Consider the following 26,098-nt stretch of genomic DNA (forward strand, 5'->3'; position numbering starts at 1 on the left):
AGGAGAGGGGGGGAAAAGGCACTGTTGCTCCCGTTTCTCTCCGCCGGAGCCGACCGTCCGGGGAGCGGGGGGGAGGGGGGAGCCTGGGCGGGCGGTGCGGGGCCGGGCGGGGGCAGCGGGCGCAGCTCCCTGCGGGGGTGGGACGTCCGCGGCGCTGCCGGAGCTGCTGAGCCTCCGGTCGGACTGCGGCGGGGAGGGGGATGCGGGAGGGGCGGGCGGGCGGCGCGGCCGGCGGCTCCGCGGCTACCTGTGTGGCCCTAGGCCTGGCTCGGACCCCCGCGCAGGCTCTTGGGGGGCTCAGTCCTTTCTCCCCCGGGACTCGCCTTTACCTTTTAAGGAGAGCTTTGAATGGAGTGTGAGGGGCCCTGCGCTCGCTGCGGTCCCCTCTGCCAGCACGCCGTGGGGATCGCGCCATTTGTTTAACTCCTGGCAGGAGGCGAGCGGCCGGCGGTGCGGGGCAGGTAATTCCGAGGTGTCCCGGGGATTCCAGACACGCGGCCGGCGTGGCGAATGTACCGCCGAGGCCGCGGCGGCCCTGGATTACGACTGAATGGGGAGGGGAAAGCGTGTCCCTACCCTGCCTCCCCACCCCCGCACTGTGTTGTGCGGAGGGCCCCGAGCGGGGTCGGGGGGTCGGGGGGCGCGTTTGGCCCCTGCCTGATGAGACCAGGCCTCGAGCGGAGGGAGGAATGGAGCAGCCACCTCTGCAACTTCAGATCCAGAAGATCTGGAGAAGTTCCAGGGAGTGGGGAAAGGTTCGGAGTCCCGGCGCCCAGGGCGCAGCCCCTTCTCTCTCACCCCCGAGGCTTGGCATTTACTCCTCCCACCCCCAACCTTTTTAAGAGGAGGTTGGGTTTTGATGAGGTTGAAATTAGTTGAGGATTTCAGGGCGAGTCGCGGTTACGCTACCTTCCTCCCGCAGTTACTCTCTCAGGAGATGACAAGCCAAAGTGCGACGAATAACCCGTCCTCCCACCCTTACGGTCCTTTGGGCGACTCCCCCCTCTGGGGCCCCACCGCTCCTCCACTCCCGAGTAGCGGGAGCCCCAGCCCTCCCCGACCTCATGGGTTTCCACCAGGGAGGTCCTCCGAGTCGGAGGAAGAATTTCGTTTCCAGTCCAGACTTCTTTACCCCAAAAAGACCATTTGTGTGTGCAAGTCGTTTTTAAATGTCTCCTCGCAGAAAAACTGAAAGTAGAAAGAAAGGAAGCAATTTCCCAGCAGATGTCTGACCACCCCTCCTCGCACACTCCCAGCATCGGGTTACAGGGTCCCGGGAGCCCCCACCCACATTCGGCAGCCCCACACGGGTGGACCCACAGCCCCTCCACAGCAGCTTGGGCACAACCCCCGAAAGCCCCACGGCACCCCGGAGCCCCTCTCCCTGCACGCCCAGGCCCGGGGGGGCGGGGTGGGTAGCAGTGCAACACAATGATGTAGGGATAAATATTAAGCCGTGACATTGACGTGCCCGGCACCTCCCCTCCCCCGCGCTCCCGGCACACTCTGGGCTGCTCGGCACGCCCCCTCCCGTTCCACTGCGTCCCGCGCCGCGCGCTCATCCCCGAGGGGCCCCTGCAACCTCTCTGCGCGAAGACGGCTCCAGCTCTGCAGGGAAAGAAAAGTAACTTCGCTTTTCTCGGAGGAACCAGGAAGGATTAAGCAGCCTGGGAGAGGGCAGGAGCGCGCCGAGGGTAGCGATGGGGGCTCTATGGAGTAGGAGGAGGGGAGTCTGCGGGAACTCGGAGGAAGGCGCCCGGGATGTCTGATTGCACTTTTTCTTGTCCTCCCGTCTCTTCTTTTAGGTGGAAGGCTTGTGGACTGAGACGCGCAGGGGTAGAGACTATGTAATCGCTTCGGTGTCTGTGCAGAGGACTGCGCTTCGGGGAGGGAAGAGGAGGGATCGGCTCGCTCCTTGGCGACTCGGCAGGCGGAGTTTCGCGGCGGCACCGGGGTTGCGCCCGCCCGCGGGGAGGTCGCTCCATCCAGCCCCAGCGGCCGCGAGAACCCGAGCGCCGGAGCGCGGTAGTCGGCGGGGGCGAGGGCGAGGGCGAGCGAGACCGAGCTCCGGGGCGCGAGGGAGCGGGCCAGGGAGTCCCGGAGGCGAGCCGAGCGCGCCCCCCGCCCGCCCCAGCGGTGCCGCGCCGGGCGGCGTCCGGGCGGCATGGAGAAGGACGGCCTGAGCCGCGCGGACCAGCAGTACGAGTGCGTGGCGGAGATCGGGGAGGGTGCCTACGGGAAGGTGTTCAAGGCCCGGGACCTGAAGAACGGAGGCCGTTTCGTGGCGCTGAAGCGCGTGCGGGTGCAGACGGGCGAGGAGGGCATGCCGCTCTCCACCATCCGCGAGGTGGCGGTGCTGAGGCACCTGGAGACCTTCGAGCACCCCAACGTGGTCAGGTGAGCGGGGGAGCGGCGCCCGCGCCGTCGGAGGCCGCGCGTGCCCGGGGAGGACCCGGGAGCCGCGGGGCGCGGGGGGCGCGGGGCGCGGGGGGCGGGGGGGGGGCGGCCGGGGAGGCACGGCCCGACCCGCTGCCCTCACCCAGCGAGAGAAAGTTTTGTCGACAGAGCCGCAGGCCGGAGCCGGCGACCTTGCCAGACCGCGAGCAGAAAGACGAGTCAGGAAATGTGACCTGCGCAGGCTTCCCCGCCGCGGTGCAAGTTCTGTCTTCTCCCTGCTGTCCCCGCAGGGGGGTCCGGGAAGTTGGGAGCCTCGTAGGGAACGAGCCGACCCGAGACGTGCCCTGCCAGCCCCCTCATACTTTCCCTGGCCACTGGGGAATTTTTGAAAGGCTGAGAATAAAGAGAAGTGGCAGGAGGTGATGAGAACTGGTAGGATGAGACCCTTCCTCGTGGAGCCTGGTATAAATAAAGTTTGAAAAACGTAGAGACGTAAGACTATTCTTGCCGATGACGTCGTTTTTCTTACTGAAGTTCTAGAATGATAAATAAGCGTCCAACAGGGTCGCCTACAAAGTTTCTGCCACAAATGTTGCCTATTTGTGTATGACTTTACGTCTCCGAGGTGCATAGTTTTCAGAAGTGGTGATGTGTGAGTCTAAGATGTGGAGTCTTCAGATTCTAAGTGTTCTCCGTTTGCTTTTTCTGGAGGGGATGTGGAAAGTGGATGAAAAGACCGCATTTCTTAAAGCCTCTCCTGTGTGGTAACCAGTAATTAAACTAAAGTGTGTGTGACTAGGATAATGGTGTTTTCTTAGTGATCCTGGAATTTCCCCATTGTGTGGTTGACATTGTGTGGTGTGTCATGCTTTTCTTTTCTAAACAAATATACGTAGTTTTAAGTAGAAGAGGAATGCACAGAAACTTCTGCCAGTTCTGGTGTGATTTTACTTATCTCAACTCTTAAGATAGTGTGTTTGAAAAAGGAAATCCTGAGGTGTTCTTTCTGTCTTCTCATCTCTCTGAGGAGTCTGTTCCAACACATGCCTACTGTGTGCGCTGTGGATGAAAGTATGTTAATAAGCACAGCTAAATATTTTTGTAAAAAGTCAAACAATTTAACATTAGTCATCAAAGTCAAGAGACCCAACACTGACCTTTGAAATACCAAGACCTCTAGAGACACAGAGCCCAAATGTCTTACCAGATCTTCCTGGGAGGTTTTGACTTGTCTCCCCTTATCCTGTGTGATTTGTGTGGTGCTTTGTTCCCAACACAGTGAGACTAGGCTAGAAGGCTGCAAAGAATCACAAATACATAAATAAGGTAGTGAATAGCTATGAAAATAGGACCCCCATTATACTTCTGCTTTAGCCAGTAAAAGACAGGGGATGAAGGATAATGAGGCCAGGAGAATGAGTGTTTTAAGGAAGATGGAATTAAACATAAGAGCAGTAGATAACGTTTTGTGTGTGTTTTCTTTGTTGAAAACCAAGAAAAGCTCTTCCTGCGAGCCTTTGTGATAATTGGAGGGAAAAGGAGAGAGTACATTTGGGCCCCTGTAACTTAGTCATCTTCCTGGAGGAATCACCTAGGTGCTTCCCAAAGGATAAATTCTACTCCTAGAATTTCAGGAGTGTGTCCGATTAAGGACCATTACATGTAGATAAATTTTTTAAAAATACTGTCCTTCCAACATAGAGATGTCACAGAGGCACCCCTGTGTAATACTATTTTTTACAAGGACTATCCCTATAACAGGATGGGTTTTGCCGTTGAGTTTGATTTTGGCTAACCCATCCTTATACTCTTGATTTATCCTCTTGAAATTGGTTTGTCTTTAGAGATTTCTAACTGACCCATGACTTGGATTCTGTACTGAGAAATTTCAGGAGACTACTTATAAATTCAAGACAAAGTTATCTAAAGGTTTTTTAAAGAGCTTATTTTTATGGGTTAAGTGGTAATGATGGTGCCTACCTCTCAGGAGTTGTGAGGAAAAGCTGAGACAGAGTATATGAGAGTACTTTGTAATTTTAAAAATGCTTCAAATGTCCAAGTATTATATGTTTCCATGCTGACTCGTGGGGCTCTCGCCTCCAAACAAGCTCCTAGTAAAGCATCAGTTCCCCTGACCTTTTCTATAGAACAAATCATCCCAGACGTTACAGGGTCTGGAACCAAGAAGGTACTTGGGTGTAGTGAGCCTGTGGTTTGTCAGAAAAGACCATCAGTCATATGCCATGAAATTCAGTGACACTTGAGAAGAGTATTGATGATGTCATCTTCATGAGCTATGTATCTCCATTCCATTTGGTTTCCTTCCTGTTTATTCTCTTCAGCCTCTGCTTTGGGGCACTCATTGGTCCCCATGACCTGCTTAACTAGACTAAGAATTCAGGATTTTGAAGGTTGCTAATATTTGTTCAGAGAGGGTCAGAATCAAGGATAGGTGACAATGCTTCTTTTCTTTCCAAGGGAAGAGTTGTCACAGTTGGACACCCCCCATACCTGTGACGTATTGGTGTGCCCCACAGGACCAGTTTTACAGCGCTGTGGCTGGTTCTCTAAAGGCTTCTTAAAAGGACAGATGTCTTTGTAAGTGCCTTCAAGTCATAAGTAATTGATCATAATTATAGGCCCTTCCCACAGGTAGTTAAGCCTCTAAGCTTGCAGGAGCATAATAAACATATTAGTTTTTTCAAAAGTTTAAGATTTAATTTTGATGGATTTGCCAGAGAGGCTGACTTGTTATTGCTGGCACTGGCATCGCCTGTATGCACAGGGGTAATGACTTGAAATTCTTGTTTACCCGTGCTTGATGTATCCCAGGCCTGGGCTTGATCAGCCAGTCAATGTCTAGCATGTAAATTTACTTTTATTTTACAGTTGGTAATCCCCAATCCTAGAACCTTTGCCAGAATCCGACTTCTGTGTGAACCTATATTGGAGCTTCTGCACTCCACAAAGGAATCCTGTTTTAGCTTCTGAACTCAGCATATATATATATATATATATCGGTAGATAAAATGTTTTATCAGCATCCTGTTGATTGACCAAATATTTAATGATGGCTTATTATGTACCAGACCCTGCTAGGAACTGGGGATTCGTTAATGAACAAGTCAGAAAAAGTCTCCATACTTGTAGAACTTACTCTGTAATAAGATGAGTAGTTCTTTCTTCTCTTTAAAAATTCACTTCTCTTTATTTCCATGGGCTTGATGTGCTATGTTTAGCCTAACTAGTTTTATGGAGCAACTAGTATTTATGATAATTTGGTTACCAGGAATTTGCTGATTAAGTAAGATAACCAAAACACTAATCAGAGTCAAATGCTTTTTGAAGCATTAGGGAGAGACATACAAATAGATTTCTACATGATGATACTGACATGTAACTAATAGATACGAACATTTGGGCTTTGCATATTTAAGAAGGCTTTAGGAAGGACCTACTTTTTAAAAACGGTGGAGTTAGGTTCTGGGAAAGATACCTGGGTAAATCACACCTATTTCCCTCAAGTAGTTCCCCCTCACTGTGTTTGAATGAATAAGATGATCACTGAACCTTGATAGGCGACAGTGTTGTATCATTACAAAGATACTGGTAAGCGCTACCAGCATTGTCCCCAGGGATTAGGTTTATTAGTGCAATTCAAATCAAGTACTGGTTCAGAAATTAAAACGAATGGCATTTCTAAGTAAATTAAACTTATGATACCTAAATATGTTAAATTATTGTTGGCATATTTAATCACTGCTTTAAAAAAGAAAACAACCAAAAAAAATAAAATAAAATCCACGCAGCTCAATGATTATTCAAGGAGAGTTTTCCAGATTTTTATTTTTAAAGATCTCAGTAACATATAACATAAAAAGAATATAAAAATATTATTTTCTCTAGGAAAACCGAATCATGGCATATTATTTGAGGTAGCATAAAGCTGAATCCTTAGGTGGGTTTGCTCATGGGAATCCTGAATAAAAGTATTATTTTGTGGGTGAAGGATATGTTCATTAGGATTTGTTTTAGTGAAAGCAGGAAAAACAGGGGTTTAATTTTCTTTTTTTAAGTTTTGGTATGTAACAAGTGTGCTTGGCCCTTCATTCTCTAAGAGTTCCTTGAGAAGTTTCCAGTTTATCAGGGTTCTTTAATACATTTTCACAATTATGTTCTGCCCATTCTTTGTTCCTGCTGAAGAACTAGATAAAGCTAAATTGTTGGCATTGCACTTGAATCCTTTTACATAATTGTTATCACCCTGGAATTATTAGAATGTCTCTATTAAGGAAGAAATGGCTTATAGAAGGGAAACTTGTATAAACTTGAACATCTCTTGGTCTATTTCCCTATGTTTAAGACATGGACAAGTGAATATCAATGAAAACAGACTCTTTGTTAAGAGGAAATTATCTGTTGTCTTTTGTTTTTTGTTTTTTTTAACACCTCACTATCAGTGATTCCTAGGGAATGTTCTTTCAGATTGAAATATCTGATGGTTACATATGTCATTTCAGACTCCTGGGCATTAGAGTTGGAAAGACTTTGGAAGTCTTTTAGCCCTTTTATGTTATACGTAAAGAAATAAAGTTTAGAGGTCAAGCAACGTGTCTGTCATGCCATTTTTAAGTTGTTTACTTGTTCTAAAATCTGAGTGGCAGTTTTTTAAAAAATTCTTTTTGTTTGTTTGATGGAAGAAGTTAAAGCGAATACCTTTCTAGTTTGGGAAAAATGAACTATGTGTAGACAAAGATGATGGTTTGCCAGGAATAAGTGACATATCACTTCAGGAAATTCCTGAAATCTGTGGTATTCCCTGCTGAAGTTTATCTGTAAAAAGTGTGATGATTATCCATTAAGTTAAAAAAAAAAAAAGATTATCCATTAAGTTCTGCCTTGGAAGAATTGGAATAATAACTATGATCACATAAACAGCTGCGGTTAAAAAGTAATATGTTAATATACTTAAATAAGTAATAATAGTGAATTCATTTTAGACAAAACAATAGGAAAAATATAAATGCTCATCTGATAAATGAACTGTTAAATAATGTGGCTCTGGTATCTACTACCCATATAATGAAATAAACATTAAAGTACTTGAAAATCAGGCAACATAACAATCTCTAGGTACATAAGCAAATATGGTACTACTGCTTCTTGAAGAACTAATCATACTATTGCTATATTTGTCAGGAGATTCAGGTGAACTTGTCTTCCTAGGAAGGAAATTGTGAACTTCTTGGTGTAATAGAACATGGCAGAAAAGAAATCTGGGTGCAGGAGGTTTGGTAATAGGACAAGATAGTGTGTGTATGTTGGGCTTTGTCCAAGGGCCAAAAGGCACCGTTGAAAGTGGGTACTGGTGGTTGGTAACAAGCATGCCTACATAAAGGTCATCATTTGTGTAATGATCTAATAATGCTAAGTCTGCTGAGGCAGATAGGTCAGCGATCGGAGGAGTTTTATAAGAGACACTGGGCAGTTGTTTAGAATATCACCAGTTTGCTGCCATACTTGATCTCGTTTTACCATCTCCACATGGAGCTCTCTAATAGGTGAAGTGAAAGTACCTTAAGGCATGTGGCAGAAATCTGTGAATGTGTAGTAGTAGCCTGGGTGTCCATTTGGGATAGAATAATTATTAAACATTTAGTAGTTTACTTAAATTTGAGCAACTGTTGGCTTTGTCATTGAAGTGGCCATTTTTTTTAAAATTCTCCTTGTCTGGCTTTCCTAAAGGATTTTAATGCAGTAGAATTAGAATCATAGTATATGGATTTCTGAATTGGGAAAGGTCTTAGATACGACCTAGTTTAATTCCCTTTTAGTCTGTGTAGGAATTGTTTTGTCAACGTGTAAAACACCTTATTTTTAGTCAACTGTTTTATTCCACGGTTATATGCATCTTCTACAATACAAATTGATACAAATTGAGGATGGCCAAGGTTCCGATGCAGGTTTATATCCAGTCTTTGCAGGACAGGATGATTAATGGTCATCGCATATCAGAAAAACACTCCCTTGGGATGTAAAAATTATTTTCAGTTTAATGATTTCATGTTTTTTCTGACTTGACTATAAGATTATATCTTTTATATGTACAAATAACACAATGTCTGTAACTATTAGTTGCCTAGTGTATATTTTCTAAATGAAGGAGAATAAGTTATAAATTCCTAAGGTGAGAACTTTTCATCTTTTTAGAGCTGCATACAGCATTAGCAAGTATCTCTGGCTAAACCCTGGGAGATTATTGGGTATTAATTGCAATGCATCTGCAACTAAGACTATTTAGTAAGAACTTTCAAATACTTATACCCATTTTTAAATTATACAAATACCTACTTTTTTGTCTTCAGTACTAGCTTTGGCTTTGATAGGATTTTCTTGTATTCCTTCTGTGCATTTGCTACATGTATTCTGCTGTGCTGGCAAGTAGACTACTTAATTTTCCCTGAATATGCTCTTTGCCATCCACCTCTGCAACTTTAATTGGGCTGATATCAGAATGTGCACTGAGTACCCTTCCCTGTACTACTGTTTTCTACCTGTTGAAATGCTACCCATCCTTCAGAGGCAAGCCCTAATGCCACCTTTTGTGTGTGTGGTCTACCCACCCCTTAATACCTACACTTGGTTAAAATTTCTATTCCCTTTGAGCCTTGGCATCTTTGGACCTCCTTTATGACAATCCATATATATCTGTCCCTTTATATTGTTTATTATATAATATATGATATTAATCTCCCCCCCCCCCCCAACCACCCTCTTACGATCCTCTACCTTTCTACGTCCTAGTTATAAGCTCCTTAAGGCAGAAAGTATCTTGTGGTCATGTCCACTTGCATTCTATATCCAGTGGAAATAAAATTCATAAATGAACAAATGAATGAAATAATGGAAAAGAGGTTCAGTTATTAAGGAGGGGACCATATGGATTATTTCTCTTACATGAATGTTAATACTAAGGAGTGTCAAAAGGGAAAACAAATCAGTATATAGGATTATATATGCTTGGTTTCCTAGGAATAATGAAAAATACTGAAAAGAGAACATTTCATTTTTGTTGTACTCCAATCTATATAGTTTATATTGAAGTGAGTTTCAAAATTTAAGTAATTCCCATTATTATCTGTACATTCTTGGACTTAATTTATATACTATAATGAAGACATGAAAAAAAAAGACATGAACATTACAAAATGCACACACATTCAGTAGAAGTTGGAAATGATTTGAACATTTTTAAATATAAGAATGGAAGGTATTCTAAATACGTTTTAATCAGTTGCTTGAATTATTTTTTCCCCACTAATTTTAATATTGTTGGCTTTCTTTACTGGAAGAACTCAGGAGGAGCAAAGTTAAGGAAAATCTTCCTAATAGTTTCTAAAAGAATATCAAGATTCGGAATTCTGTTAAAACATTGTCTTCCACTCGACTTTATAATATATGTACAGAGAATTTCATTCCACCTTGACAAACTGGTAGGATTAGTTAAGTATTCTTCCAGCCAGACTAATTCCAGTTCCTCAAGACACATGTGGTTGAGGTGTGTGTATGTGTGTGCGTGCGCGTGCGTGCATGCACATGGGCATATGCATGTGTATGTGTGCATATCCAGAACAGTTGAATGCAAGATCCCTAAAAGATGGGACTGTTTTCTTGTTCCTCTTTTGCTAGTGACTGGCATCTTCTAGCTCAGTATAAATATTTGTGAATGGATGGATATGTACCATCTAGGAATTCAGATTTGGCTTTTTTTAGTCAGAATTGGGTAATAATGTCTGAAAGTATATATGAGATCTGTAGCATTAAGCAAGTATTTATGGGTTATTTGTTATATTCAACATTTTGTTAAATATGATTGACCTATATCTTGAAATATTTCCCCAAAAAGTGATATTAGATCTGGAAGTTGTTTCAAAATAGACTCTAGTTAAAACAAGTTGACCATTGTTAAAGCTTGTAGAAGTTCATTTTCCTATTCTCTCTTCATTTGTATATGTTTGAAATTTTTCATCTACTAATAGTAGTAGAATACTAGAATACTTGTTCTGACTTCCTTGACCTGTTAGCTGAGTGACCTAGAGTAAATTCCTTATGTCTTTGCATTTTGGATTCCCCACCATAAAATAGGATTATTACTACTCTTTTGACTTTAGAAAGTTACTGTGATTAAATGACTTTGTATATATGAAGGTCAAATGTTATGGAGATGTAAGATACTAATAACAAAATGAATTCCTGACCTCAAGAAGTTTTGTAATTTTGTGGAGGAAACCAACATGTATACAGATATCTATATTGCAGATTGTTGGGAGTATGTACTTTCATTTTTTCACCCCATAGGGTGAAAGTATAAATGGAGCTAGGTATTTCTGAAAAGGTATATTTTGGGTTTATAGTAATTATAGTAAAATACAGTCATTAATCTGAGTATTGGTAATTGGTTTCAGATTTACCCAATGCTGTATGCTTTCACTAATGGATTATTGTAGGAGGGTCTGAGGACAAAGTTCTCCTGGGACCACACTGTCAAAACTGATGGGAGTCTGATGATTTTTGTATTTCACTATTCAAATTAAGGAGAACTTGAATTCATTGCTTGTTCTCTCTCTCTTAAAAGATTTTATTTTTAAGTAATCTGTACACCCAATGTGGGGCTTGAACTCAACCCAAGATTGGGGTCCGACTGAGTCAGCCAGGTGCCCCTTTCTATTTTTTTAAAAAAGATTTTATTTATTTATTCATGAGAGACACAGAGAAAGAGAGAGGCAGAGACACAGACAGAGAGAGAAGCAGGCTCCATGCAGGGAGCCTGACATGGGACTCGATCCCTGGTCTCCAGGATCACGCCCCAGGCTGAAGGCAGCAGTAAACCGCTGAGCCACCCGGGCTGCCTCTCTCTCTCTCTTTTTAAATTTCAAATCTCAAACAAAATTATTACTTTTTATGTCACACATTAAAATTTTTTTAAAAAGATTTATTTTTTTGAGAGCGAGAGTGGGGTGGAGGGGCAAAGGGAGAGAGAGAGAATCTCAAGCAGATTGTCCACTGAGCATGGAGACTGACATGGGGCTCAATCTCATGACCCTGAGATCATGACCCAAGCTGAAACCAAGAGTCAGACACTGACTGAGCCATTCATGCACCCCCTAAAACTTTTTTTTAAAAAATATTTATTTATTTTAGAGTGGAATGGGGGAAAGAACAGAGGGAAATGGAGAGAGTATCTCAAGTAGACTCCCTGCTGAGCATCGAGCCCAACGCAGGGCTTGATCTCACAACCCTGAGATCATGACACAAGCCAAAATTAAGAGGCAGATGCTCAACTGACTGAGCCACCCAGGTGCCCCTATTTTTAAGACTTTTTAGTGAAAACCAAGAAACTATCTGAATGGTTTCAAGTTAGGAGTTTTAGAGGATACTGTCTACATTTCAACCATGGAGAATCCCTTGAGGAAGTTATTAAGTAGCCTTGGGTAAAAATGGGCTGTTTTCTTGTTGAGCCATGAGAAACTGAGACAGATTGAAAGATTGGGTTAGAAGGAATTCCCAGTGTTAATCATGTGTATGAAGTGTATTTAAATTATGGAAGTCCCCTTAAAGAACTGGGAAGGAAAGCATCCTTTTGAAATAACACACTTTTTACACATTAAGACACAGATGAAAAGTTGTGACATCCTGCTATTCATGCCGATGGGATTTAATCAGTGGTAATTTAGTTAACTACTAGTTCATTAGACTAGAAGTTGGGGTTGTTGATGCCATTTGGGTTCTCCGCTAAACAAGTTAATATTGCAAAGAGAAAAACTCTGTATCAGAGGCATTACTCTTTATTCCTTAAATGTTGGCTGACTCAGAATGTTGGGATTGATTTCAAGGAGAACCATATAAGAGCATGGTTGACTCAGTGGTACCAATTCTGAATCCTAGGAAAACAAGACTTTTGAAATTAGTCAAGAGTAGCATCATTGTTTATGAAAAATGGTAGTTTTATCTCTTCCTTAGTTGATAAAATTGAGAGGTGACTCATCATTAGGCCAATAGAGAATGGTCTGGAAATTATCTTGTGGTCTGAAAGGACCACACGCTTTCAAGGTGTGGCAGAAGATGAATTAAGTTGAAGTAGAGGTGAGCGATACAGTGACGTGAAAATAAAATACGGTGGTAGAACCTGGAATAGTTTATATAAATCTGAAGTTTCTTAACTCCAAATCTTAAACCTAGTGATCTGAAAGTAGATGAAAATGCTGGTATAGAGAGACCCCAACCAGTACGTGTTGAAAAAGTAAACTCAGACTGTCATTCTTTAATTGTATATAATGAAATGGAATTTTATTTTCTGATCGCTTTTTCATAGAAACTTTATCTTAACCATCTTCACATTGTCCTTTGTCCCTAGCACTCAGATATTTGTGGAAGTGATGCATGAATTAACGTAGAATATACACTTCCCTTTAAAACATAAGCTCCATATGAGCAGGAATTTTTGTGTGTTTTGTTCACTTCTTCGTTCCCCATATCTAGAACAGTGCCTGGCACATAGTTCAGTAAGCATCTGTTGAGGGACTGACTGAATGAATAGTTAAACTGTGACTAAAGATTATTCTTTTACAGTAACTTTATTAGCAGTAAAACTGTAAATTAATATCAAAATTTAGGGGTCCCTCATGGCTCAGTGGTTGAGCATCTGCCTTTGGCTCAGGTCGTGATCCTGGGGTCTTGGGATCAAGCCTCATATCAGGCACCCTGTGGGCAGCCTACTTCTCTCTCTGCCTATGTCTCTGCCTCTCTCTGTGTGTCTCACATGAATAAATAAAATCTTAAAAAAATATCAAAATTCAGCAGATATGTTCTTTTTCTATTCATTCATTAGTATTGCACTTAAAACTCTTTCGGATTATATAGTCTCTAATAATTAGAGTAGTATATTGGATTCTGACTTAGAAAGTAGGAGTTGGTTGATATTTTAATGGTTAGCAAGTAGATTGGATACTCCTAAGCTAGGTCTTCCACTAATGTTTTTATAAGTTATGAATATAATTTTAAATAAAAATATTAAGTGATACCTTAAATGGTTATATCTTTTATAGCAGAATTGATTTAGATGTTTTGGTGGAAATTATAAGGCATGGTTTCAGATTCTCTGGGTTATCGAAATTTTATAAAAAAGGGTTGACACACTCTCCTAAAGAGTTTGACATAAGTTGTCAAGCCTTTGTATATAAATGACTGTAACTGTCCTTATAAGTAGTGAAGCCCAAGTGTCCAGTCCCAATTTGAACCTTGGTCCAGTACTCCTATTTGATGCTCCATTACAAGTACCTTCCTTTTCTGCTTAAAGTTGATTGTGGTCATATAAGGAATCTGACATTACTTAGTCATGACCAGCTATAAAGACTAACAGTTATAATGATAAGAAGAGGAAGGAGGATGAGGGGAAGGAAAGGAAGGAAGGAAAGGAATTAAAAACAGAGAGAAGGAAGGAAAAGGAGGAGTAGAATAGAATATCAGGTATGTTGCTGGAGTTCTTGGGGAATCGTTTGTATTTTTTAAATTTAAAGTAGTTCTAATTTTCTGTTAATTGTTCTGGTTATTACTGTTGTGTAGTCAAGTGGCCCAAAATTTAGGGACTTAAAAATACCATTTTCTTATGCTCAAAGATTAAGTGGTTGGGGAATTCTGACAAAGCACAGAGAGAATGGTAGATTTCTGCTTCATGGTGTCTGAAAGCTTCAAGTGGAGATAAAGTAGCAGCTAGGGGTTTTATCATCTGGAGATGTCTTTATTCTCCAACCTGTTTCCTGTGGGCTAGTAGAGGTAGGATAAGACCTGAGCTGGGACTGTAGTCCCACCTTACCTCTCCATGTGGTCTGGGATCCCTCTCAGCATCAGGACTTCAGAGTATTTGGATTTAGATGGGTGGCTCATGGCTCCAAAAGCCTGTCAGTGTCCCTAGGAACAGGCAGTGTCATTTCTGCCACATTCTGTTGGTTACAAGTTAATTTAAAGCCTTATAGATACAAGGGGATGGGACATACATTATCTCTTATTGGAAAGAGTATTAAAGAATTTGTGGCTTCCCCCCACACACCACCCCCCCCCCGCCCGTCTCTCTTGCTCTCTTTTTTCTTTCTTTCTTTCTTCTTTTTCTTTTCTTTCTTTCTTTCTTTTTTTTTTTTTTTTTGTAATCATGACATTAGTACTTGGTGATTAGTATAGAAGAATTCATGATTTCAAAACAAAACAAAACAAAACAAGGCTCCTGACCCAATTATCCCTATTCCCAGTACTCAGACACAACTTTTAACTCTGTTTTTGGTGCTTGTGATAGTTCTACCTGTTAATCTAGATAAAATACTGTGCTCTCTTTCTTAATACTTAACCTTTAGATACTGGTTGACTTCCTGCTCCGAAAGATGAGGGTTTAGCTCATTAATACTACTCCCTGTTCATCTCCTTCACCTTTTGTTAGATAGGGATATTTTTATTTCATATAATAATTTAAGATAATATCCTTAAAGACCAGGTTTTTGTTCTTTCATTTTTGGCAATATCTCTTGATTCTCCATTTAATTGGAGAAGGGTATTTAAACCCCTAACCTTTGTACTCCTTTTAACATTACACCTTTTTTTTTTTTTTAAGATTTTATTTGTTTATTCATGAGACACACAGAGAGGGAGGCAGAGACATAGGCAGAGGGAGAAGCAGACTCCCTGTGTGAGAGTCAATCTCAAGACCCTGGGATCACAACCTGTGCTGAAGGCAGATGCTCAACCACCAAACCACCCAGGTGCCCCTAATATTATAACTTTTATTATCTACTTTGTTAAAGTTGTTAAACATTCATATTCTGTTCTGCAGCCACAACTGCAGGTCCACTGTTATAACTATTTATGAGGTCATAGAAGTCTGTCTTTCTTAAATACCAACATCTGGATTCTCATTTCTTACTCTGTATCACTTTTAAAAAAAATTATACTCTATGTTAGTGTACTTCTTATTTAGACCATGACGTTTTTATACTGTTTTGTTTTTCCTGGAGTTTATAATTGCCTTTCTATTTTTTCATACACTGTTTGCCTTTGTCACAGCCTAAACTTTTTTTTTCAAACACTTTATCATACCAGCCATTTCTGCCGAATTGCCCATTTCCTGAAGTTTCTCTGAAGTTTTGATTTACTCTGGACTGGTTATTTACTGAGCCTGATGAACAGTTGTCTTCCTGAGACTTTTTCACTGTTTCTTGGGTTGGAGCCACTTAGTCCTACATCCTGGCCTTTCCTCTTTAGTGGTTCACACCCTTGTTTTGCTAGTATATGTTTGCAAGTAACTTCCTAAGAAATTGTGTATGAGAGATAAGCTTTCTGAATCCTCACCAATTTGGAAACATTTTATTGTCCCTCACATTTGATTGTAGTTTAACTGTTTTTAGAAGTTTAGGATGAAAATTTTTACCACTGAACTTGAAAGCCATTGTTCTCTCTGTTCAGTGTTGCCAATGAGAAATTATTTGCCAATATGATTTTCTAATTAGTTTTTAGTAAGTTTTTGTCTGGAAACTGCTAGGATGTGTTCTTTGGAAATATGTATTTTATGTGGTACTTTTTAAAATTAAATTTGCTGGGGGTGCCTGGGTGGCACAGTTGGTTGAGCATTCAGCTCTTGGTTTTCGCTCAGGTCATGGTCTCAGGGTCATAGGGTTGAACCCCACATCGGGCCCATGCTCAGCAGGGAGTCTGCTTGGTTTTCTCTTTCCCTCTCCCTAAGCCTTTTCTGCTTGTGTTCTCTATCTAAGATGAATAACTAAATCTTTGAAAATAAATAAATTAATTAAAATTGCTGGGCATTCTGTAAGATCTATGTGTAGATTTGTTTCATTTTACTTTAAAAATTATTTATTTATTTATTCTATTCTTCATTTCCAAGACTCTTCTTTTAGATATTTGATCTTTAAGTGAGACCTTGAAGTCCCTTAAGTTCAGTTTTACAGGTTGGATCTTTCTGTGTGTCTTGCCTTCTTTTCTTCTGTTTTCTCACTATTCTATTTGCTTTGGTTTTGTTTTGCTCTATATTCAAGAGAAATTTTCTCTATTATTTTCCCAACTGTATATTGAATTTACTCTTGGCAATTATATTTTAACCTCAAAGCATCTTTTGTTGTTGTTCCCAGTTTGCTTTTTTGGGGGGTAAGCATTTTGTTCTGGTTTTATGGGTGTAATAATGTCTTTGAATTGCTCCAAATGTTTAAAAACTCCATATTATCTTTATTTTAGTAAATGTTAGTTTTAGCTTTCTTTTCCTATTGCTGGATTCTTTCAATGCCTTGTGATGCTTGGATATCCTTTGCTTTTAGAAAAAAAATCAAGTTTATGAGATGTAGTTTATATGCAGTTAAAGACACCCATTTTAAGACTGTGCTTTTTATGAGTCCTGACAAATTTATACAACCACATAGCCACTTTCAAAATCAAGATCTAAAACAATTCTGTTACCCCTCAAGTTCCTCAGGCAGTCAATCTCCTCCCCCTACCTGGACCCCTGGCAACCACTAAATTTCTTTCTGTCCTAATAGATTATATTTGTCCTTTCTAGAGTTCTGTATACATTCAAACAGCATTGTGTTCTTTTGCATCTGGCTTTCATCACTAATTTTGAAATTCTTTCATCTTTACTGTATCAGTAGTTCATTCTTTCCCAGTATATGGATTTGCCACAATTTTTATATCCATTCACATCTTGATTGTTACTTGTGTTGCTTCCAGTTTGGAGCTATTTTGAATGCTGCTCCTATAAACATTCATATACAGGTCTTTGTGTTGATATGACATATGCATTCATTTCATTTGCATAAATACCTAGATGTGGTTTGCTGGCTTGTATGGCAAATGTGTGTTTAATTTTTAAAGAAATTGCCAGACTTTTCCAGACTCGTTGTACCATTTTACATTTCCACCAGAAATGTGTGAAGATTTCATTTGACTTGCATTCTATTCAACACTTGGTATTGTCAGTCTTTTTAATTTTAACCATTCTATATTAGATGTGAACTGATACTACATTGTGGTTTTAATTAGCACTTACCTAATGACTAATATTATTGACGTCTTTTCATTTGCTTATTGGCAATTCTCTTACCTTCTTTCAGGAAATATCTATTCAGATATTTGGCGATTATTTAAAATTGGGTTATCTTATTGTATTGTGAAAATTACTTATATATTCTGAAAAAGTTTTTTGTCAGATATATGTATTACAGATATATTCTCTAGGCATATGGCTTCCTTTTTTTTCCTTTTTTTTAATGCTGTCTCTCAAACAGAAGATTTTAATTTTTCCAAAGTCATTTTTTCTCTAATGGTTTGTCCTTTTTTTTATATCCTATCTATGGAATCTTTGCTTACCCCAAAGGCATATATATATATTTTTTTCTTCTAGAATTTTATGATTTTGCTTTTATATTAAGTCTGATACATTTAAGTCAAATCTTTGTATGTGGCTTGAGTTAAGAGTTCCATTTTTCTACTGGCACAAATATCCAGCTTCCTAGTACCATTTGTTGAAAAGTCTCTGCTTTTTTTGTTTTGGATTACATTGGCAACTTTGTAAAAAATTAGTTGACCATATATACATTTGGGTCTATTTCTGGACTCTGTTCTGTTCCATTGATTCATATTTCTTTTGTTCTGCCCTGCCATGGTGTTTTATTTACTGTAGTTTTATAGTAGGTATTGAAATTAGATAGTGTAAGTTTTCCAACCTTGTTCTTTTTTATTTTTATTTATTATTAGTTTTTAGGATTTTATTTATTTATTCATGAGAGACACACATGGGGGAATGCGGGGGCGGGCAGAGACACAAGCAGAGGGAGAAGCAGGCTCCATGCAGGGAGCCTGCTGTGGGACTCCATCCCAGAACGCAGGATCACAATCTGAGCCAAAGGCAGATAGATGCTCAACTACTGAGCCACCCAGGCATCCCACCTTGTTCCTTTTTTTTTTTTTTTTCCCACCTTGTTCTTTTTTAAAATTGTTTCTTGCTATTTTGCTTTTTGTAATTTTGCTCAGAATTTTTACATCTATGTTTTTGAAGGGTATTGTTCTGTAATTTTTTTATAATGTTTCAGATCTTGATTTTGAGGTAATTCTGGCCTTATAAAATGAGTTGTTGAGTGTTGAGAGCTCGTCTGAAAGATTTTCTGAAAGATTTTGTGTAGCATTAATATTAATTCCTTCTTATACATTTAATAGAATTTACCAGTTCAGTTATTTGGGCCCAGCATTTCTTTATGGGAAGGTTTTAACTAAAAATTCTAGTTCCTTAATGAATATCGGGTCGTGTAGGTAAAATCATATTTTGTTGTTTGTATTTTTCAAGAAGTGTTGTGTGTTACATGTAGGTTTCTTAGTTTATTGGTATAAATTCTTTATTCTTTATTGTCTCTTATTTTTAATGTCTGCAGAATCTATAGTGATGTCACCTCTTTCAATCTTGATATTGGTAATTTGTATCCCCCCCCCCCTTAAACCACACAGGTCGAGTTTTGATAGTTTTATTGCTGATAAATCAGTTTTGGGTTTCATTAATTTCCTTTATCATTTGTCTCTTGTCTAGTTTATATTTACCTTTATTTCCTTTTCCTACTTTCTTTGGGTTTAATTTGCTCTTTTAGCTTCTTAAAATAGAAGCTTAGCTTATTGATTGTAGAATTTTCTTCTTTTCTAATACAAGCATTTATGTTGTTTTATTCACTTTCCATAAATTTTGGTTTCTTTTTATTTACTTTTATTTTTATTTTTTTTAAGATTTTATTTATTTATTCATGAGAGACACAGAGAGAGAGAGAGAGAGAGAGGCAGAGACACAGGCAGAGAGAGAAGCAGGCTCCATGCAGGGAGCCTGATGTAGGACTACAGAATCATGCCCTTGAGCCAAAGGCATATGCTCAACCGCTGAACCATCCAGGCATCCCAAATTTTGGTTTATTGTAGTTCTGTTTTCATTCAGTTCAAAATATCTTAACTTTATTTTGGTGATTCTTCTTTGACCCTTGGGTTACTTAGATTTGTGTTCTTTAATTACGTACAGGATTTTTCAAATTCTTTCTAAATAAATTCTGTTGTGATCAGAGAACAACTCTATGATTTTAATCCTTTTTCAATTTATTTACTTATGTATTTATTTATTTTTAAAAGATTTTATTTATCTATTCATGAGAGACACAGAGAGAGGCAGAGACATAGGCAGAGGGAGGAGAAGCAGGCTTCCACGCAGGAGCCCGATGCAGGACTCCGTCCTGGAACTTTGGAGGCAAAGGCAGATGCGCAACCGCTGAGCCACCCAGGTATTTGATTCCTGCTGCTCTGATTTCTATTGAAACCCTATGGCTCTGAATTATTTCCTTCTCAAAGTGGGATGGTTCCGAGGATGAGAAAGGAGCATTTCTGCTCACATTTATGGCTGTGGTCCTTGGTGTGGGCCACACAAATACATTTTTTTTCTTGAGTTGCCTTATTGCCTATACTTAATATATTAAATATAGCTAAAATTTAGTCTTTAGATTGAGTTTCAAGGGCTTTTTTCTCGATTGCAGCCATTTACTGAGAGTTAGTTAGGCAAAGCAAACCATTTTCTCACGGTTAATCTAAGCAAAACAATGGGAAGGGACATTTGTAGACTCCTCCTCTCTTCTTACTCCCAACCTGGCTGCTTGTTATTTGAATGAAACACACAATGAGTGTCCCTCCTTTTTCAATTTATTAAGACTTTTTTTGGTCCATGTAGTTTATCTTGGTACATTTTACATTTGGTTTTTTTAAAAATATTTTTCATTTTCTTCCTCATTATTTTCATGTTTTCCTTTAGGTGTTTGAGCATATTTATAATATTTTAATATTTGTAATAGTTACTTTGATGTATTTGCTATTCCATAATCTTGGTCTTTCTGGGTCTATTTCTGTTGACTGAATTTTTTCCTGGTGGTGGGCTACATTTTACTGTATGTCTGCATGTTTAATACTTTTTATCAGATGCCAAACATTATGAATGTTATACATTGTTGACTGCTGGATTTTGTTCTATTCCTTTAAAGGGTGTTGGACTTTGTTCTGATGGACAGTGAAGTTACTTGTGGTTCAATTTGATCCTTCCAAGGCTTATTTTTAGTTTCTAGGGTTTTTTGTTGTGGTGGTGGGTTTTTTTTGTTTGTTTGTTTGTTTTGTGGTGTTTTTTGTTTGTTTATTTTTTTGTTTTGTTTTATGGAGAGGGGAATCTACTGTTGGCTTTATTTTAGGGCTAGTGTAGACCCAGTAACTAAGGCATTAGCTTTTTGTAGTCTTTTCTTCTCTAACTGATGGGAACAAACTGAGAAGATTTCTTGCCCTTTGTGAGCTCTAGGAATCATTCCATTAACAGTTTCTTAGTAGTTGTTCTTTCCTGAGAAGCAGTTTTTGCCTGATTTTAAGCAGTTCCTATGTGCAGGTTCAAGAAAGGAAGTAATCGACAGCCCCCCATGTAGATTTCTGAAACACTTTTTCCCTGTGGCTTTTTGTTCAGTACTCTTACAGATTCCAATCACTTTCTTAGCTCTGATACCTTCCTACTCAAGTCATGATACTGTAGTCCTCACCTGGGTTCTTCCTCCCTGTACCTGTGGTCTGGAAATTACCTCCACACAGAAAGCCTCCAGGGCAGTTAAGGGCTTCCCTCATTTATTTCTCTTCTCTCAGAAATCACCATTCTATACTACCCAGTATCTGAAAACAGTTGTTTTATATATTTGTCCAGTAGTTGTTTGTGACAGGTGAGTCTCAACATTCTTGCTTTCTTTCGCTTTACCTTTGAGTGAATGGGAAAACTGATTGTCTGGATGAGGAAGAACCCCCAAATGCCCAAATTAATAAGAAAGGTTTTATCCCAGCATCCTTGGGATGGGGATGACAGTGGGGATGCTGACTGGTGCAGTAACCTGGTGCACACCTTCATTTGACTCCCCTGCCTGGGCTGCCTTTCTCTTTCTCTTTCTCCATCCTACCTGCTGGCTCAGTCTAGCTCCTGCTTTCTCCACAGTGCCCTCATAGCTTATTCTGGGGTACAGGCCTTCCCTTCATTAAAAAGGTGCATGCCCCAGATCATCAGTAACTTATAAAAAAATGCATCTGTCCACAGATGTATACATATTGAAAATCAGAAAAATAATGATTTTGAAATGAAGAAATAAAAATTGCCTATAATTTAAAGGTGTTTTCTTAATATGGTTCCTGAATTACATGTTCACCACTTTGGAGACCACTTTTTTTTGTGACTTTCTCTATTTTCCTCCATCAGCTTGCTTCTATTTATTTTTAGTCATCCAGAAAATCTACTAAACTCTCAGTTTCTTGATGGCATCTTTTTTACTTATGGGATTTATTTCTTTTACTCCAACATCTTGAGAGAGACTGGAGGCAAATGTTTGCAATGGATCTGCCATTTTTTTCATCTTTTTTTTTTTTTTTAAGAGAAGGAATGGGAGGGGCAAAGAGAGAGAATCTTAAGCAGGCTCCACAACCAGCACAGACTGCCCCCCCCACTCCACCCCAGGCAGGGCTTGGTCGCCCAACCCTGAGATCATGACCTGAGCCAAAATCAAGAGTCGGACGCTTAGTGGACTGAGCTACCCAGGCACCCACCCATCTGCCATTTTTGACTAAACGTCCCATTTAATGTATTTCTTAAAATTTTAAAAAATTAAAATGTTATTATTTTCTTGCAGTTTTAAGTTTGCTTTCCTGCATGGGAGAAGAGTGTTGGGTGTTGCTAAAGGTAGTGGCCTGAGAATTGCTCATAACCTGAAGGAGGTTTTATATATACAACAGTCTTTACATTTGGATAGATTTAAAATAGTGTGACTCAAAGAAGTAGCCCACACATTTCACCAGGAGCAAAAAAAGTTTAAGAACACATGCCCTGGAGACATATAGAAATCATGTGAGGTAGATTTTCCCCCTATTTTTGTGACATTCTTTAATTTGCGGGATGGTCTAATCATCTGGAAAAGAGCTGTGTATGTAGGAGGAACATGGTCACCATCTTCCAGTTGCCTGTTGCACCTGGTTATCTGCGATCATTGTCATTCTTGATTTTCAAACCTAGTCATTTCTAGGTTTTCATTTAGCATCCCAACAGCTGGTGTAAACCCCATAATGTGCAGCAACTAATTTGACATCATATAGGGAATGTTAACCAATTTATTTTTCTTAAGAGAAACATACAAAAAAAAAAAATAAGACCACTATGAATTAATTCTTTGCAGGAATTTCCCATGTCTGATGATTTAAAAGAATAAATTCTGCATGTAAATGAATCATTACAAGCTTAATTGAAGCTTGTTGGATACTCAAGATTACTCACTGTGGTGTGTTTCTGATGGAGACAGGAAGTGAAAAAGCAAGGTCTATGAGATTTTTTTTGTGCATGAAGTCTCAGCCAGTCTTTTAATGTTTCTCATTGAGGCTTTGGTCGCTAGGGTAAATGACTCAAGGTATCTATTGCTGCTTAGCTGTTTTTAAGGGGGAATTCCCCCCCCCACGCTCCTCCCTTCCCCAAAATAGCTAATTATATACTGGAAGTTTCAGTACATTGTTCACAGTTTGTGAAGTCAGCATATTTCTGGAAGCTCACTGTGAATGTAATTCTTAGCTGTACGGATGCTTTTGTTTCTCCATCTCTGCAGCCAGCACTGTACTGTAAGGACACAATTCGATCGCTATTTTTTCCCTCACATTTGATGTGGTAGTTTGCATACAGCTGCAGAGTAGACAGTTACCTTTGAAAGGAACATTTGGCTGCTCTAATTTGATTAAAGAAAACCACCTCAATCATTTCTAGACTGAGAACGTTTTCATTTTAACTTGGCAGTAGGAGTTGGGAATGTACTCACTGCACTTAGATATGTGGGGGAGCAGTCAGGGAACAAAACCAACTGCTCCAATGGAGAAAGCTTTGGTGCAGTTTTTTCTTTCTTTTGAAGCAAGCAGTGTTATATAGGATTGATTCTCTTTCTCTTTTCTCCCCAAATTTTCTACAACCTTGATTTTCACTTCTGTCCTCTTTTCATGGACTTTTACTTAGCATTTCCAGTGAACTGATTGTGGCAGAGGTAAAATGCTAGCCTCACGTGATTTGAAGGACTTTCAGGACCTCAAAAACATGATCCCACTTTTCTATAAAAAGAAAACCCCAAATCATAAATGACTATGAACTGGATATGCTTTCTTGGCCACTGTTGAGTGGCTAAAAGAGTTTTTTAGACCATGCGTGCACAGACCAAGGTTGGAAATTGAGTTGAAAGTTGCAGAGAAAAAAATTGCCTGCTGTCTGGAACCTGCAGCCCTAGTGCTAGACCAATTATCTCACATATGTCTCCTTCTGAGATAGAAGCCTGATCACCCAGTTAGTATGACAGTTGAAAATATATTCTGCTGATTGTGGGTTGGCATCAACTTTATGCATCTGTTATTGTAAATGATTGAGCAGGGGCTTAGTCTGTAGGGTAAACCACGAACAAATTCATGAACCACAGTTTAGCAATGTAATATATGGTGTTCTTGGGAAAGGTACTGTAGTGGTATCCTAAAAAGTTTGATTGTGAAATTTTAAAGAAAACGTATGAGGGTACACAGAGAGAGTCTTGGAAATATAACCACGTTATTATTAATAGACCCTTGGATATTACTGATAACATAAGAGTCGAGGTCAAATGTGGGCTCACATTCTCATTCTCCCGCATGACCGTATGACTTGACCACGTCATACTTCTCACCTCCCTAAGCTTTAGTTTTTTATTTGTAAAATTAGGATACATATTAAATAATGTTTCTGAACATTCCCTGTTCTGTGTTCGACGTTTGGCAAATATTTAGTTACCTCACTGCCTCTGCCTATCCTCCTTGGTATCACCATTCAACTATTTGGAATGTTTTGAGGGAGAGTGGTTTTGTTCATGGAATGTGTGGCCAAACTCAATAAAGTCTTTTTGAAATTCTGATGTTATGTATTATGTGCAGCCCTCATTCTCTTGGTCATAAATCATTCAGTCCTGCAGGACTCTATCTAAAGTCTGCCTAGCTTTCCTCTGGATAATAAGCTGTAGGTAGACGTTATATCAGGTAGTAATTAAGATATGAGCACAGTGGATATGGGAATTATTCAGCAAATGTTAGCTGTTGGATAGAGTTATGTTGTCATCTTGAATTCTTTTCCATCTTGTGTCATCTCTGGGTGCTAAAATCATTTCCACATTTAATCTCAAGATTTAATGAAGTCACCCTCGTCCTTTCTTCCTTTTGAGAGTTTAGGCCAAGAGGCAATCTTCCTGTTTTGTTTTCACACACAGTTGGGAGAATGTAAATCTTTTCAGTCACGTCTGGGTCATCTAAGTGTACAAAGACTGCAAAGGGACTGAAAAGATGATTGTCCAAAGGCCACTGCTGCATCTGGATTTGGCGACCCAAGATTTTTAGTAGATACAACATGTTAAATGTAGTTGAATCCCTGGCTAGCTCACAATGCTTATTTGTTCCATAATATAACTGCAAAAATTACCTCAATGCAATAAAATATTGAAAAAGATATTTGTGCTGTGCTTTTGTTCAGCTATCAGCATTACAACATGAAACTAGATTTTAAAAGTTAATTGCCAGTTATTGAGGAAAAGTTGATTTAATTTAAATATGTTTTTGGATACCTGTAGAGATACTGCAGGGAAATGCTGAGTCCTAATTCTTGGTATCTTCAAACTGTCCTTTTCCTCAATATAACTATTATTGTGATATTTCTCATATATAGTTACCTTTTCAAAAATACACTTTCATATAGCCCAGTACTACTGAATACTGTCCATGCACTACTATTAGTGTTACCAGATTTATCTTCTTGTGTGGACTCTAATCTGGGTGACAAAGTAAACATTTAAATCCAGTGAAATTATTGAACGTGTCTAATGAATTGCATGGAGCCTGGGACCAAGATTTGGTTTTGTTTTGTGTTTCAATAATGAATGTCTCATTCTTTTTTGCATGGCGGTTGTATACTTAAGTGCTATTAATATAGCTGGGAGGGATTGTTATTCCCATTTTATGGATAATGAAACTGACAGAGAATTTAAATGGCCTGTTCAAGGTCACCTTGACTCCAGGTATTATTTCCCAAATCTTAGGGTTTTCTGTCTAGTACTACCAGTGTTTTGGTCATGCAGAGATCATTTGGATAGGACAATTTTGGTAATGCCTGCTTGGGAATTAAATGCAAATTAACTAGATGCTGGCAAGGGCACACTGATTATTTAAGGAGGAAACTGTCTTCTGTTACTAGAAACTGGGGGTTAATCGCTAAATTTGACATACTCAATGCCATCTATATTTTAATTTTTCTAACAATTTGTTTTAATAGTCGTATGGAGAGACAAATGCTCCTGAAATTGGGACTATCAAATAGAGTTATTTGTTAGGGTTCATGTTGCTCCTCCAACTTGGTATCAGTCAGCTTTGCCTTGCCTGCCCCAGGCTAGTGAGAGAAGGAAGAGTGGCAGGTCAAAGGAAGTACACTCACCTCTGAACCTGGCACCAGAAGTGCTGACCACAGTGTCACTTATGCTCTTGATGACTCAGCACTTCCTGGTTTCTCTTTGTAGCAGGCTCCAGCTAACAT

At 39.8% G+C, this 26,098-nt stretch overlaps 2 protein-coding genes across 6 annotated transcripts in view; one reads left to right on the forward strand and one right to left on the reverse strand.

The window, feature by feature from the left end:
- The window catches only part of LOC140609066 (uncharacterized), a 308,391-nt gene extending 305,940 nt beyond the window's left edge, over positions 1 to 2,451 (reverse strand). The window contains exon 1 of the transcript XR_012011048.1: positions 330 to 2,451. The gene's annotated coding sequence lies outside the window, so the exon portion shown is untranslated. The remainder of the gene's footprint in view (positions 1 to 329) is intronic.
- The window catches only part of CDK6 (cyclin dependent kinase 6), a 244,420-nt gene that overhangs the window by 1,196 nt on the left and 217,126 nt on the right, over positions 1 to 26,098 (forward strand). The window contains exons 1-2 of one of the 5 annotated variants that reach the window (XM_072784183.1): positions 218 to 461; positions 1,806 to 2,397. In XM_072784183.1, the coding sequence (XP_072640284.1) occupies positions 2,165 to 2,397 (233 nt within the window). In that variant the 5' untranslated portion in view covers positions 218 to 461; positions 1,806 to 2,164. Of the gene's footprint in view, positions 1 to 217; positions 462 to 498; positions 1,695 to 1,805; positions 2,398 to 26,098 lie in introns of those variants that run through there. The other 4 variants (XM_072784184.1, XM_072784180.1, XM_072784182.1 and 1 more) reach the window with 4 other exon arrangements.

Source organism: Canis lupus, chromosome 18 (assembly GCF_048164855.1).
Source record: "Canis lupus baileyi chromosome 18, mCanLup2.hap1, whole genome shotgun sequence".
Lineage (NCBI taxonomy): Eukaryota > Metazoa > Chordata > Mammalia > Carnivora > Canidae > Canis > Canis lupus.